This window comes from Nicotiana sylvestris, chromosome 1 (genome assembly GCF_000393655.2).
Source record: "Nicotiana sylvestris chromosome 1, ASM39365v2, whole genome shotgun sequence".
NCBI lineage: Eukaryota > Viridiplantae > Streptophyta > Magnoliopsida > Solanales > Solanaceae > Nicotiana > Nicotiana sylvestris.
In genome coordinates, this window is record NC_091057.1 from 136,217,555 (window position 1) to 136,234,723 (window position 17,169).

Consider the following 17,169-nt stretch of genomic DNA (forward strand, 5'->3'; position numbering starts at 1 on the left):
GTCAAAAAACACTAATGGACCAGGTCCCAGTTGTGTTCCTCTTTTGTAACAGTTGCGAGATAGTCACTTTCTGCTGTTACGTTCTAGCTGTTCAATTGACTTGTACTTCTGCCAGAAAACCTTAAGGGACCAGGTTCATGTTGTCTTCCTCTTTATAATGATTGCGGACAGTCACTGACTTGTACTTCTATCGGAGTACCACTAAGGGACCAGGTCACCAGGTCCTTGTTGTGTTCCTCCCTGTGGTCGTTCATTCATTTGTTGATTTTCAGACTGGACCAGGACAGTTGAAATGAGGATCGGGTTCTCTATCTGGTTCTTCACAACAAGTTTGTTAGATCATCAAAACATAAGAAACATAAGGTAAAGACATTGAAAACTCATCATCTTTTTTGTTCCTACATGTAGAAAACTTTATTCTTTTCGACTCAAGTTACTTGTGCTTGTAAGTAGCGTATAATAGATTATTTTGACTAGTTTTTTGTGGGGATGGAGCATAACTATATATATAGTTTTCTTTAATTTTTATGCAATTTAACCTGTTTATAAATATTCACTATAATTATATTATTTATAAAATATTAAAAATTAAATATGCATGGGGCTTACACCCTATGCATAGGGGCTTGCGCCTCGCTGAAGCATATGTAAAACACCTTGCTTTACGTCCACGCCTTTTAAAACATTGCCTGCAGCATTGGCAAAAGATGAGGAACAAGATGTCTTGTTGAGGAACTGAAGTATTTGATCATATTGATCCTTACTAAGAGTCACTGGAGCTTGTGAAAGTTCCCGATGCACTGGTGCAGAGGAAGTTGTAGCATTACCTGCATCATTACTTTCTGCAGTATGCATTTGAGATGCAGCCGGAATGCATCATGTAGACACATACATTTGACGTGTAGGAGTCCTTAGTCCTCAAGACGGGTAGATTCACATTATTTGTCTCTGAGAAGACATTGTAAGCATTACTTGTTGTGGTAGGTGCTCCCCCTTTCTTCGTGTATTTAAAGTCAGGGTGGATAGTTAACAATTTTATAGCAGTTCTCAATGTTATGTCCTTTAAGTTTGTAGAACTCACGTTGTATGTTGTAATTCTTTCTGAACTTCTGATTTCCAGTAGCTTCAGAGTTGTACAATGTTGTTGATTCATAGTGACCAGCATGTACATTAGGTAGAGGACCTAAAATACCAGTAGTGGTTGTCACAACTCTTTGACTCTCATCACTAACATAGTATAGGCTTAATTTACGGAGGGTACTGGTTTCAACATAAGAATTAGACTACGAACTTGTGAATATGAGTCATTCAAGCCCATAAGAAATTGGTACAATTTCTGTTTACGTAAATGCATAATAAAATCCCTAGATTTAACACAGTCACAAGCAGGACAGGGCACTAATGCCTCGGCTTCATCCCAAAGGTCCTTAAGCTTAGAATAATAGACAGTAGCAATTTTCTTGTGTAAATTGTAGGAACGAATATCATTTACTTTGTCAAATCGCTCTTGGAAATCCATCCATACTGCATGAGCATCGGTAGCATAAGCAATTCCACTGATTAGGTTTGGGGCAACTGCATTCATTAGCCATGATAGCACAATTGCATTGCACCTTTCACATTGATACCAATATTTTTCACGAAATCGTTCCTTCTTCCATCTACTATCCACAATTCCAAGCTTGTTGCGACCAAGTAAAGCAATTATCATAGATCGATACCACAGTGAGAAATTGTCAGTACCGTTTAGTTGAAAAGAGATGAGAGAAATGTCATTGGTATCTATAGGAGCGAGATAACGTGGATGAGTAACAGCAACTGTGACGCCTTCTTCAAATTCATCATCGGATGATACTTGAGAATTCTCTGTTGTAGTTGTTGTGGTTCCTTGCTCTAAATCATCTATAGCCATTGTTGATCAAATTAGGGCTTGATTAAAGAGAAATTGAATCAAATTGAATTTGAGAAAAAGATTTAGAAAGTGCAAACAAAAGTTAAACCGGATCGATTATGAGCTATAATCCATAGCTCTTTGCTCTGATACCATGAAGAATTGAGAGCAAAGTGAAGAAGACGACATGCAGAGAGAGGAGAGAAAAAGGGACTGGTCTTGTGGAACTATTTCATTGAAGTTCAAAGCAAAAATGAAATACACGTGACTACTTTATGCACAGTCTATGCTTAGTTATCACCAACTAACTACTTAGCTAACTAATCACTTAACTAACCATAAATAATATAAAACTACTCCCTAAGTTTCATTACTCTCAACTATTGATGATATGTAGTAATGTAGGTTTGAAGAGAAAGCTTGAAGATAAATGGAGAGGTCATTCCTCCATAACTAAAAAGGATACTTAATGAGAAAATTATCTCCAAACTGCCATTAAGCAACTATAGTTATCACGTGGCCAAAACAAAAAAAGCTACAGCTATTCAGGGTACATTCAAACATTGTTGGCGGCTACGATTCGGAAAACCAACATGGTAAAGTTACCCTTTAGGTTAGCTCACTGCACAGAAAACACTCCACACCAACCTCATACTCTCACCATCCCATCCGGAGAATCACTTGCGGATGGTATTGCCAATTGATGCCGTACTTCCTTATGTTTTCTTATACTCCAAACAGCAGGAATTTGGAGGTACAGCAGTGAATAAAAGAGAGTAATCAGCACTGTAGTATGACGGAGCCCAGAGGACGAGAAATTTCAGGCTCAGACCAGCAGGAATATGAGAAAACAACCCGGAAGCAAAAGAGGGAGGGCGGCAGGTGGTTGGTTATGGTGCAGTGGAAAGGCATAGCAGGGATATATTATTGCAAAAGGGCGACGAGTATCTGACTTATGGTTGAGGCAGGGAACGGCAAACCCAACACCAAGGCCATTACCATCCCTAGGCCTAAGTTTTCTTCTGCTAAAAAGCTGTAAAACCCACAAATTTTCCGGGGCATGAGAGAGAAGTCCCAACTCCTAAATAGCAAAGTCGAGAGAACATGAGGAATTCAACAACGAGATGACGGGAGTGCATTAACTAGTCATAATTTCTGACATTTTACTAAAGCAAACAGATAGGCTAACATTCATTTTAAACCAAAACTTTGGCATCAAAGTTGATAGAGCTCAAATATCCTTGACAAAGACAAGCAAACATAAGCAACTTGCTGCAACTGCATACAGGAGTCTGCAAAAGCTTGTATTGTAGCGATACAAATGATAAAAAACATTCCAAGGTTAATAACTGAAATCAACCTAAGCCTTGTAACCCCTGCTGTTTCTTCTTCCTCGAGCCCTCTCAAACTTTCTGCCCTTGGAACGCACAAATGGTTTGGTATGGCTGTGTGGAACACCAGGAGCTGGACCAAAGTGCTTCACTGCTTCACGTGCATTCTTAGGACCCCTTAGGAGAAGCTGCAAATCAATAGAAAATATCAACAATTAAGCAAACTGGGACTTCCTAATACTCTTCAATTTGTAGAGTGACCGAAATATGATACTCAGCTATCTTTTTAAAAATAAAATGCTGGATAAGGAATACTCTCAGAGCAAAACAAAAATTCTATAAAACCAAAGAAAATTCTCAAGTTATTAGACACCTTTTCTGGTACCACTGGAATAATATTCAGAGGTTTAATATATTTAAAACTAGACCTAAGAAAAACAACAATTTCCAATCAAATAGAACCAATAATAATTTGGACAAAATGTAATCCCATTACATTGAAGCACAACTCCATATTCAGCTGGGAAAAGGCTTAAGCAGATAGGATCCTTCTGGTTTGCTATACACACAGATAAAATCTTCGAAATCATAAGATTCCCAAGAAGAACTATGTGCATCAAATGAGAAGCTAAGGTCATACATTAACTTTCTTTGCCAAGATTCAAAATTCAGAGTGTTCCTCTTAAATTTGCAGGTATGCAGACGAGACTCAAAAATATCACATAAAAATTATTAGGAAATAATTGTAATCCCATTACACTGAAGCACAACTCCATATTCAGCTGGGAAAAGGCTTAAGCAGATAGGATCCTTCTGGTTTGCTATACGCACAGATAAAATCTTCGAAATCATAAGATTCCCAAGAAGAACTATGTGCATCAAATGAGCAGCTAAGGTCATACATTAGCTTTCTTTGCCATCTTTGCCAAGATTCAAAATTCAGAGTGTTCCTCTTAAATTAGCAGGTATCCAGACGAGACTCAAAAATATCACATAAAAATTATTAGGAAATAATTGTAATCCCAATACATTGAAGCACAACTCCATATTCAGCTGGGAAAAGGCTTAAGCAGATAGGATCCTTCTGGTTTGCTATACGCACAGATAAAATCTTCGAGATCATAAGAAGATCACCAAGGAGATCTATGTGCAACAAATGAAGAGCCAAGGTCAACAAAACCTAGGGAGCAAGGGACAGAGCAGAAGTACCGAGAGAGAGAGAGAGAGAGAGAGAGAGAGAGAGAGCATTCAAAATACAGAGGAAACAGTCCAATTGCAAAAGGCACGAGTCCATCACAAAATATGTCTAAATCAAATCAATAAGTTAACATGAAAGCACTTGCTTCCTTCATTGAGTCATTTACTGTCACTAGAACAATCACAATACTGCACTTTACCAACTATTTCCCTGGTATGCTGTGAAAGACTAATCTTTAACCATAACAATCCATTAACAGTGCTCATTTTTCTACCTATTAATAATTTGACAGGAACCGTCTATTCATGTTGACAGGTATCTACAAAAAGCACAATGAAATTCACAAATGATGGTCACATATAGCTCTATCAAAACAAAAAAGAAAGAACATGACGGTCACATTAGCAAGATATGAAAGGCACAAGAAATGTGCAAGGTCCTGGTCTTATGGCCAACAAATTTGCTAGTCGTTACTGAAGAGAATCAAGGCTCACTAAATTTTTCATCCACTCAAGGTTATTATCCAATTTTCAAAAGTTATTCCACTCTTTTAATACATAAAAAAATGTCAGCTGTTAAACAGTAGTTGTAAAAGGAACATCAAAAGCTGACAAAATGGGAGTTCACCCCCTTTTTGCAACTTAAAACTCATTAACTACTTCACTAAAAGTAGCAACAAATAAATACACATCACTCATATCTAGCAAAGATCCACAAAATACTGCAAGTAGAAGAGCACTATAAGGATGCAACTCAATACCGTGTTCTGTCCAAGTGGAGCCCTGAGAGCCAGCTGATCGAACGTCAAGCACTCGCCACCAGCCTTCTCAATCCTAGCCCTGGCGGTCTTAGTGAACCTCAAAGCACACACCTTCAATGCTGGAACTTCGTAAGCCCTAACATCGTCGGTAATAGTACCCACAATCACCACAACCTTATCCTCCTATAAACACATTTCAAAAACCTCACTTTAATCACAAACCACAAACAAATAACATATACATCTGAATCAAATACATACTGAACAAAGAAACACTTAACAATATACCTTTCCTTTGGCATAAGAGATCAACCTCGAGAGAGAAAGTGGAGGCTTGTTGATCTTGCTCATGAAGAGCCTCTTAAGAATCACCGCATTGAACTTGCTTCCGGTCCTCCTTACCAGGAATCGGTAAAGCTATTACACACATAGAGAAACAAACTTTAAGCAATCGAACATTTAGACATTCTGAACAAAAACAAAAACGTAGATTTAAAACTAACTAGAGATATACCTTGACGAGGAGCTTGAGGTAAACATCGTCAGATTTAGGGGCAGTACGCTTAGTCTTCTTACTCTTACCTCCGGCCTTCAAATCGATACCCATGGCTGATAGGGTCTGGACTCCGCTGAACGAGTGATGGAGAAATGGCTGCTGCTGCAGGGGTCGGCTCTTATATGAATATGAAAGAAATGAAGTGGGGAGCTAGGGTTTTTAGAGAGGTTTGTGCTGCCCCCGTGTTTTCTGTTGCTGAGGTCTATAGTAACTCCTATGCACCTTACTTTGATGTTCCCCACGTCTTTCCTACTAAGTACATTATAATGCAACTTTTTCTTTTTTATTTATGTTCCTCTCTATGAGTTAGGGTTGTGTGGGGTGTCAAATGGCGGGTTCGGCCCATTTTGGGGAGGGTTAAAATGGATTTAACCAATAATTTGATGGGTCAAATAACCCGTTCAAAAGTTACTTGGGCTAAAATGAGTTGGATCAAGATGAGTTAAAAATTAGGTTATAGTCCAACCCTCACAACTCTTATCAAACTTAACTTAATATGTGTTATTTTCTTATGAATTGTATAATTACCAAATAAGACTTTTTTCTTTTGTTATAATCATATATAACATATCAAACCAAAAAAAGTTTTCTAAGATATTTTGGTAAAGTTACTCATGGATCAATTTAGGCTTAAAAATTAGTCTAATTTTAAATGAGTTAAGATGAATTGGGTCAAGATGGGCTTAGGTCAATAAATGAGCAGGTCAATGACCCGCCCAATTTTGGGTGAGTTGGGCAGGTCATTTGGGCTGGGGTCAAATTTGGCAGCCCTAGCCTTATTCGTACTATTAAAAACGAACACAAAGCTTTTTCCTGGAAAAAAAAAAAAAATTGGTTTAATTTTAGATGAAAATTTTCGCAGGCTCTTTTAACCCTCACTGAGAACCTATATATATTTGTAGAAATTTCTCCAACTCGTCTCATTTTCAAGTCTTTTTAAAACCCCATTATACTTGATCATCGTGTCTTAAGTAATTGGCTACATCAACTTCTCTCTCGTTAGGCCATATACATCTATATATGCATTTTAGATTAGAAAATTGTAGCCTTAATTATAATTTGATAGTTAGATCCTATTTATTTCGATGAAGAATCTCCATAAGTTGAAAAGGTTTACTTGAAATATTCTGACCAAGTGGATTATTGCCATGAAAATGTGATTATAACTAGAATTCACTCTCAAATGCACAACGTTACATATCCCTCCGTATATAGATGTCTCCATTTAATAAATCATATAGCATCTTAGGGAGATTTTAGGTGTGAGGCAAAAATAAAAAATTTCTATCTTAGGTATTGCAGAATCCATACATTTATCTCTATAGTCTGTATCACAACCCTACAAATTTTCTTCTTCCTTATTACAATGCACTTATTTTTTAGGGCTCGTTTTCTTCTTCTTTTTCTAATATTAAGGTGACTGAATTTTTATCTGTGTCTGATTATAAAAATAGTCTTTTGATCTGAATACTGGATAATTAAGCCTATTTGTTTCTTAGCATTTAGATGTGTATAATTTCAAATCTTAATTTATACGGTGTTGCAATTCCTTTTTTTTTTATGGAACACACTCCAAAAGATAGCGGTGATAGCAATGATATTGGTGGTGATTGACACAATGGTTCAGATCCCGTTGTAACTTATACTAACGACTCTTACATAACGTAAATAATATCGAAAGTTAATTGAACCATACTGATACCGAATTGAAACTGAGATGATTAGGACGATTTTGAAAAATCTAATTTTGGTTATACAAAAATAGAGTAACCAAAAACTCTAAATTTGGTGATAGAAATTTTATAAAAAGACCGGTCATATGGTGATCTCAAGTTTTGGGCACTAAGTAGAAAATCAATAATTTCACATTTGAATAATTCAAATATATTTTAAAGTGAAAAGATGGCTCTGTTTACTCGAGGCATTCAATTTTTTAGGCTTAAATCAATACAGTACTTCCAACATCACTGCTTCGCTGCTCTCTCTGTCATTAATAAGGGTAAATCTGAAACTTTTTTTATGGGTATTGATCAAAGAATTTGCTTTGACTGTTAGATATTGTTTGATTTACTTGATACTAAACATGCTAAGTTAAATTTATTTCCCTACATTTAGTTTGTTGAATGCTTGCAAACATGTTCGTTAGTTTGTCACATTTAGCTTCTACTATTATTATATTATGTATGATATATTTTCTTAGTTTTTCTTTTCTAGCGAAAAACGAGACCCATCGTTATCGTTTTGGATTAATTTGTTCTTTTTTAGTTCTTTTTTTTTTTTGGCTTGATTTAACCAATTAGTCCGAAATAACAGTTTCATGATTCACAATTACAAGTTTTAAATGTCTATTCTAATTTTTTTTGCTAAAATATAACTTTTAAAGAATAGTACCGAAGTCACCAAACCAAAGTAGAAAATCGAAAAGTGAAAAAACAAACCATATCGAATTTATGGTTGTGTTTAACATTTTTAAAGATTTGAAATCCAAAATATCAAACCAAAATCTCTCAAAAGCGTACCGAACCAATGAATGAACACCCCACTAACATCTAGAGAAACGAAATAACAGCTGCATGAGCAACTCTTGCTATTTGCAGCAGGTAAACATTGTCTTCCATTCAAGCTCAATCCAGTCGCTCCATCTGTCAACAGAAACCCAGATCACAAATTGAACATGACTACAGAATGAAATAGCTTTCACGTTTCTCACAATTGCATCACAAGAACATAATCATGTTCCATCACCAAACAAAATGCCGTATGTATAAATCAAAAGGGAACAATTCACTGCTCGTATAGGAGTCGTGACAATAGAGTACCTTCCAGAGGCCATCATTAAGATAATGCATGTTATCCACACCAATTCCCTTGTTGATTGCCCTTCTGCAATGGTAAGACATGCTTTTTCAGGTGTTGAAACAACAGAAATATATATCTCACACATGAGAAACATAAAAAATAACAGAACTTGAAAATGACTCTTAAGAGTAGAATATAAGCAAGATCGTCAATGTCAAAGTTTTAAAAAGTCATTTGGTACTCCTATACATAAAGGGGTCGTTTGGTTGGAATACAATTTATACCGGTATAAGTTATATTGGGATAAGTTATTGTGGGATTAGTTATGCTGGAATTGTTGTTTATTCATTGTTTGGTATGTTCTATTAAGAATAACAATTGCATAATTTCTAAGAAGAAGGTATAAGTTATACCGGTGCTAATTACCCCACCTTCTATAAGGTATAAGTTATCCAAGTATTAAAATTAACACTGGGGTAACTTATACCTGATTTGCTAACTAAACAAAGTATTAAGGTGGTATTAAATTTTTATACCACCCTTATACCTTTTTATACCTCATACCAAACAACCCCAAAGTGTATTATTCTCACACGTACATAGAGATAGAGATAGATTGCCTAAAATAATCACGAAAGCCTATTAGTCCTCATGAGTATATCTTCACAAACTGCTTTTTCCAAATCCACCACTTCAAGCAAATGAAATGCTATCAACAGCATCCCATCTCTCATACTAATTGTCTCTCACCTCGTATAATTTACACACATTGAAAAAAAAAAAATTATACTATATGGAAGCCCAAGGCAAATACTGCAAATATTGATTACTGAATATCTCAGGATTTCCAGTAAAACTGCAAGTATTACTGCAAATATTAAATATTTCAATAACAAAACAGTTTTATTATGATCCTTTTGATAACTTTGAAGATAAGCCAAATCGCCATGAAAATCTAACTAGGGTTCATGAGAACAAAATGAGAGAGAAAGAGAAGCTTCAGATTTTCTGTATATTAGAATGGCCAAAACCGTCCAAATGTGTACAAACTATATTATATATGCATTGGGCCAAAATGTCTTGAACCCGGAAAATATAAGCCAAAACTTAACAAAACAAAAGCCTATACAATTAACTTATACACAACTGGGCCTATTTCTGCCGAGGCCCAGATGCCAAATAGCCTTCAAGTCCAACACTTTTCTCACAATCTCACTATACCAAAGCTGCCAAAAATATTTAAGGTCAAGAAGAGAAATATATGCACTTTCAATGCTAGAAGGCGTTACTAGCCAATCTCCTTGATGCAACGAGGTAACATTTTAAGTTCGAAGACCAATATAGGTACTTTAAAGCTTTGACATGGAAACTTTCTTTTTTGGTTGGGTTTTCCTCGAAAGTTGTGGCAGATATTCCTCACGACAATTGAGGCAATAAAATGGCACAGAGGATTCACATTTAGGGGGGGCAGTAAACAAACTAAACAAAGAAAGGGCAGAACATATTTGACCTATAAAAGGTAAAACATCTCAGTGCTATCACACAGAGGAGCATGCTTTAAGCATACAAAAGAAAAGAAAAGTAGCCATGCTAATACTAAGATAGCAACTCACATATCTTTTGCTGACATCTTTGTAAAGCCAATAGCAAGAGCATGTTGCTTTCCTTCAGCCATAATAGCCTAAAAGTAAAAGGCCGCACCTTAAAGTTCCACCCAAAAAAAATGCGGCAACAACAACTAATAATATTAAAGCATAAAATTGCTCTTATTCATACCACGGGAGTTTCTGCTCCCACTTCATCATCCAAGGCACCCCCAGGAGAAGTAAGGCCCGGACACATTATGTTGGCTCCAGAAAGGACAAATTTAATAGCCCCCCTGTCAACTTGTAGTTTTTTCATTATATTGGGATCTGTATAGCGGGAAAGAGGAAGGTCAAACAGAGCATTGATATCACTGAACAAATTAAACTGTCAACATAACATATAAATAAAGTTCATCAATCGCATACATTGAAAAGTTACAAATAACAACCATATGTATCTGACACTGAGTCAACAAGCAACTGTTTAAAAGGATTGGAGAATGAGAATCGGCAGGGTATGCCATAGGATCTGACTATCAGTAAACTGAACCAGACAGAAAGTCAATTGAATAAATGGAAGCAAATAGCCAGTTAACCTACTCGCTCCATCTCAAAACTGAATATTTATTCTCGCCTTCAAGAGCCAGACTGCTCAAAAACAGTATTTGTCCAATCTCAAGCATAATAAATTACTTAATATTTCGTCCCCCGCTCTCACAAGAAATCAATGACCTCCACATGGTAATTTAGTTTCCTAGATTCTTTTTGACCAGACTGTGACGGAAGCCTTCAAAATTTTGAATATTTAAATCGGAAGTACACAAATGCTTGATCCCTTCGCTGAGACTGGTTTTACTGAAACAAGCAGATATATTTTGTGAATGGTTATGCATATCAAGGGTAAAGAAAAATGAGGCATTAAGTATCATGAGCCTTCAAATGAGTTTCTGGATGTGAATCTTATACCCTTTCTATTATTGCTTGGTTATTTATTTTAATATGCTAATCAGCAGCATCAGCTGGCTTGAATTATTTTGGTGCATACGGTCATAGCCATTCCATATTGAAGCATGATCTTGTGTTTGATGCATGTTCGATTAGAATCTTCAAAACTCCGTAGATGGGAAGTCAACTATTCTTTTTTTTTTGATGACCGAGAAATCCGTTTGGGACCGAGAAGTCAACTATTCTTCCTTTACATTCTTCAAATTTCTTAAAAAACTCTTTTTCCTCACAGCCCACAAAGGTCGGACTTGACTGCATATTAAAGTAGATACTTGCTGATGACAAAAATGACCTAATAGTGATCATGCTCTGCCCAGTCCAATTTTTTTGAAGTGGTTTCACAGGTAAAACTAATAACTTTACTAGGGCGAAAGTATCACTTGTATCTTATCTGGATTGTCTATGGCTAGTATCCAAGGAAACCCGACACCAAATACAGTCCTTATCAGTAAGAAATAAAAATGTCTTTAAGCACCCAAGGGTGTGGCCTAGTGGTCAATAAAGTGATGACAACTATGAGGTCTCTGGTTCAAATCCCAGTGGAGGCAAAAAACACTAGGTGATTTCTTCCCATCTATCCAAGCCTTGGTGGATAGAGTTACCTGGTACCGGTTGCTGGTGAGAGCTGGCAGGTATCCCGTGGAATTAGTCGAGGTTCGCACAAGCTGGCCCGGACACCACGGTTATCCAAAAAAAAAAATTGAAAAGGACGTGATACAACCATCAGAAAGATTACCAAAAGAAAGGGCAGAAGTTTAAGTGGATGACCTTTGATTTAACTGAAAAGAAATATAAAGGAGGAAGAAAATTAAAAACTGGATAACTTACACTGATGCAGAAGACGTAAAGTAGGCATATATGGTCCATCACGTATGTTGAAAAACAGGGGTACATTGTTTACAACAACTAGGTTCAGATGATTCGGACTGCAAAAGAAATGATGAATGAAGGAAACATAATGTCAATTAAAGAAAAAGAAAAAAAACAGATAAGAAACTGCATTAAGACAGTTGAAATCAACCATTTTGCAACAATAAGTGGAGACTTCTTTGGAAGCAAATCCTCCAACACCGGCTCTAGTGTTGGGTACTGCAAAAGGAAGAAATTTTGACATTATTAACATATTATAACCACGATTTAGAGAAATCCTCTAGTTGGAATAAAGTGTGGAAGAAACAAAGTGGTATGTAGCATAGTCAGGACCTCTTCCGCAATGCTTTGACGAATTTTACGCTGCACAGATGCCTTGACTTGATTTTGTCCAGACACTTCTTCAGTTGTAAACCTAATATTTAACATAGATTGAGTTGTCCAAATCATATTAGCTAAGTATAATAAACTGCAGTGGGACACAGCAAACTTAACAAATTTGAGCATGAGAACCTAAGATCTAACATCAGTGACACACATATTCTCTACCAGAGAACTTTGACTTAATGGCATTTAAGGTTAAGGGCCTGTTTAGTTCAAATTGTTTTACCTGATTAAATCAATAGATAATTGTCAGTTGATACGTCACATTACAATATAAAAAAGTATATAAATTTCTTCTGGATAATTACAAATAGTTCATATTGATAAGGTAGTTGGATAGCTGAAAGTTGCAATGGGGTGGGCGTCGGCCGATTCGGTTCGGTTTTCATGAAGTTCGGTTCGGTTTGTTCGGTTTTCTATTTAGTGCACCAATAACAGAACCAAAATTGGTTCAGTTTCTTTGGTTTTTGCTAATTCGGTTCGGTTGATTTTCGGTTCAATTTGGCCGGTTTGGTCTTGTCGTATTGAGCTTTTAAATCGGACTTTTTCTACTAAAAAATATGACTAATTTCATGTTTTAGTGCAACTAAAACTCGAAAACACGATACTTATAATATGATTAGCCAAATCATTTAGTTGATGTAGGAAATATAAATTTATTTGACAAATATTACTTACAATATAACTATCTCGTAGACAACAACATCGGCGACGTGCAAGCAAATAAAGATGAAAGATGCATTGGCAAACAAAAAGAAATAATTTTTAGAATGTGGGACTTTATTTGGGTTTGGGCTTCAAATTTTATAATGTAATTATGTAAATATGTGGAAAAGTTGGGGTAGACAACTTAAGAGGAGCCCAGAGGCTAGGACCCATATTAAAAACTTCGGTTTTTCGGTTTAAACGAAAACCGAAGTTGCCAAACCGAGCACCGAAATTATAGAAAACATAAACCACAAACCGACCGAATAAGCCGAATGAACCGAAGTTTAGGGTTCGGTCGGTTTTTTTGGTTCGTCCGGTATTATGCCCACCCCAACCAATGAGTATGTAAGTCTGAGGGGCCAAAGGCAGTTCTTCGTCACTGTACACGTAGGTTATAGAATAAACTGCAGTGTGGATGAAATGCATGCCACTAAAGACATAATCTGACACGTTAATCAATCAATCAGCAATCAATCAATGCCTCAATCCGAAATAGATCTGCTATATGAGTCTCCATATCCATCCTACTCTATTTAGGCACATTTCATTGCAATATTGCATAATTTATATTTAAGGGAACTCAGGGATTCTTCAAAACTAGAGATCTTTTTAATCTCACATTTTTTTTTCACATGGATGTACAAGTTTCTAACCAGAATAAAAAGACTCTCGACACATATCTACATAATGCAAATATAACAACAAATATGCCTCGACCCTAACTGGTAGCAATTTCTTATGCGTCCTTTACTTCATCGTGTTATATCCTAAGCTAAATCCATAATGAATTCCAAGAGATCGATGGTTGTTTAAGACAACTTCTCCCTGTGTTAGGTCTATCTCATTTCCAGTTGTCACCTCCTACAATCATCATAGGGTCACACCCACCATTGGTCAATATGGAGGTGTACGTAAAATCATCTTAGGTGACACCTTTTCATTTTATCAATGTGTGCGTAACTTGCAACTTGTTTTTTTGATTAATCAACTAGTGAAGGGAATAGAAGCATAGGTAGAGAGGAGGAATGAGAAAGCAAGCTGGCTGCATATATCGTGGAGATGCCCGCTTTGTAGATTTGTTGAGTCAGACCAATTAGGCTACCAAATTGTCTTCTTGGAATGTACTTAATTTATTAAGAAAGTGACTGATTCAGGAAATGTGGATGTGACCATTTCCAATCTTGTCTGACCCACATCCGCACTTCTACAACATTTGCTACAGTTTCCATGGCCAAGAATCATAAGGATCTCAAAGGTGCAAAATAAAGGTACTGCTTCAAGTTGGAAACTGAAGAGTTTGGATACAAGTACCAATGATTAATATTTGAACTTTAACAATCTAGGCAATGATCAGCTTTACAAGAGTAAATAGTCTAACCATTTCAATCCTTGGCTACCAGAAAACATTGAATTTGTAAATGAGGACATCAAACAGGAGAAAACAACAGCAAGAAGAAGGTACAATAACAAGCAAATCTCCAAACCCAAGAAAGGCTCTAGGAAAAGCAGATTGCAAATACAAGTAGCTGAATTTCAATTGCATCCTTCTTCGGGTCTTAGACACCTCTATGTTTTGAGATATTGCAGGCATTTCACAGTCTATGACAGCTGCATAGTTATCACTGAGATGCAGGTATATCTATAACGAGTATGTCAGATGGTTTGTCAACACTCAACAATATTTCCTGAATCATGTAATCATACTAATATAATTACATCTGTTGATCACAACCTTGAGCAAGAACTTCGGCTCCAAGTCTTGCCTGCTGGTTTAAGCATCATGTATATTTCAGCTGTAATGGATTTCTCGTTAGTTAAGTATGAACCACTCTTAGTTATCCCCTTTTTCCTCTCTGGTAAAAGCATTTAAGGTAGCTCGGCCTAAGAAGCATTGGGGCGAGGTGATCAGGCAGGACATGGCGCAAATTTCCGAGGGCATGGATCTTGATAGGAACATGTGAAGGTCGGACATTAGGATGGTAGGCTAGGGGGTAATCGAGAGTTCCTCCCTTTTTGTATCGGGTAGTCTGATAGAGTTTTGTTTAGGTTTGTTAGCGGTATATGTTGTGTTCACATTGTTGTTTTGCATAGTTTTGTGTATTGTCCTTTCACTTATTTGTTGTTGTTATTTTTTTTCCGGCATCTTCTGTTGTTATGCTTTTTCTCTTGTTTCTTTTCTGATATTATTGTCTCTCCTGTTGAGCCGAGAGTCTCCCGGAAACAGCCTCTCTACCTTTTTCTGGGTAGGGGTAAGGTCTGCGTACACTCCACTCTCCCCAGACCCCTCTAGTGGGATTTTACCGGGAATGTTGTTGTTGTTATTACACCACCCCAATCATCTAACATCTGTCTAAATTCTAAAGGTATCAACCACTAATCCCTTAATGTTCTTAACCCCAAAAAGATTTTTGTTGTTTGAAAACTATTAAAATAGAACCAATGAGGTTTCCTCCCACCCCTCGTCTAAATTGAGGCTAAGGAAATCCATACAAGTAAAAGAACCACTTGGTTTAGACAAACTTGGAGCGGCTAAATTGAAGTTGAGAACCTCCTAAGCACTACCACATTCTGCTTACCAAAAAAAAGCACTGATACTCACCCAAGGAGACAAAACTATACAATTTGTAAAGTCTTTCCTAGTCATATGCTAAATTTAAGGACATACAGGGGCTGGACTACTCAAAAGGATACCATCATAAGCCAGATATGAATTGCAGCCAGGAACAAGAAGTTTAAAGTTTAGCACGTCAGAAGATGGAAGGCATTAAAATCAATTGTTTAATTCTTTCGTCCACCTTTATAGATGAGGATCTGCTGGACTGAACATCTACCTTGTGCAGGAATTACTTTTTCTTACACTAACAACTATGTTTTGCTTATACTTATAGTGTACAGAGCCCGGAGCCTGCTGCAGCAAACATCCTTAATCACTCCAACAATGGAGAAAGGGAAAAAAGCATATTAGTCTCATGAATATAGTCTATAGACAAGTTGAGAACAAGCAACAAAGTAATAAGTGAATAAAACAACTACATCAGCTCATTTTTCAAATGACCAATAAATCATTTACCTAAAAATCAAGAAAATAAACAAAACAGCCAAAGTAAGCAATTTACAATAGAAAAAAGTAAAATACTAGCGGACACCCTTAATTCCCGTACTTAACCAAAATAGAGAAGTAAAATCACTAATCAGGCACGGAATGTACATCAAACTGAATCAAGATTGTCTAATAATTCCATGGAAATTAATCAAATAACAAGAGAAGTCTGAAATTGAACCTAGAGCTCCAGTAGGGAAAAAGGAAAGGAGTGCACTTACTTCTTGAACATTTTCACGGGCTGACGCTGAGAGAAGAATAATATGTAGGGTTTAAGCTGATGAACAGAGTGATAAATTTGGAATTGAGATCTCAATTTTAAAATAAAACATATGCTAGCCCTTATATTTATTGATGATAACCAAAGATGACGTTTTTTTAGTGGATCTACCAGCCCCGTGGACCGCGTTGTAAGAAAGCTAAGGTATCTGAGTTCCACTTTGATGATTTTAATGTACTATGTTAACATGTCCGTATAAAGCTGGATTTAGTGAACCTTTTGCTGTTAAAAGAATAAAAGAAGTATTTGAGGCTAAAGTTTAAAACACAAAAAAGTATGTGGACCGCGATTGCGAATTACATTAGGGAAGCCGTTAGAGAGGTATTGGGAGTTTCAAAGGGCTCGTCTGGTGGCCGCATAAGGGATTGGTGGTGGAGTACTCAGATTCAAGGCAAAGGGGGAGCCAATAAAGCAGTATATATGCAGTTGTTGGGGAGCATAGACGAGGAGGAAAAGAGGACGAATAGATAGCGATATAAGATAGCTAAGCTTGCGGTTATAGCGGCCAAGACTGCTGCGTTTGAACGCTTGTATAAAGAACTCGGAGGCAAATGGGGGGATAAGAAGTTGTATAGACTAGCCAAGGTGCGAGAAAGGAAGGCCCGTGACCTGGACCAAGTGAAGTGTATCAGAGACGAGGAAGACAGAGTTTTGTTGAATGAGACATTCATTGGCCGAAGATGACAGACTTACTTTCATAA

At 36.7% G+C, this 17,169-nt stretch overlaps 1 protein-coding gene across 1 annotated transcript; it reads right to left on the bottom strand.

Annotated features, from left to right (window-relative positions):
* Nucleotides 1-3,081: 3,081 nt before the first annotated feature.
* On the bottom strand, nucleotides 3,082-16,612 carry LOC104236328 (uncharacterized). Its single transcript, XM_070168236.1, has 11 exons — nucleotides 16,410-16,612; nucleotides 12,330-12,411; nucleotides 12,148-12,215; nucleotides 11,955-12,052; nucleotides 10,312-10,448; nucleotides 10,149-10,216; nucleotides 8,518-8,619; nucleotides 5,695-5,851; nucleotides 5,469-5,597; nucleotides 5,181-5,363; nucleotides 3,082-3,410 (listed from the first exon to the last, which is right to left on the bottom strand). The coding sequence occupies exons 1-11, from the start codon at nucleotides 16,418-16,420 to the stop codon at nucleotides 3,252-3,254; spliced, it is 1,194 nt and encodes a 397-aa protein (XP_070024337.1). The 5' UTR covers nucleotides 16,421-16,612; the 3' UTR covers nucleotides 3,082-3,251.
* Between the last annotated feature and the right edge of the window lie 557 nt (nucleotides 16,613-17,169).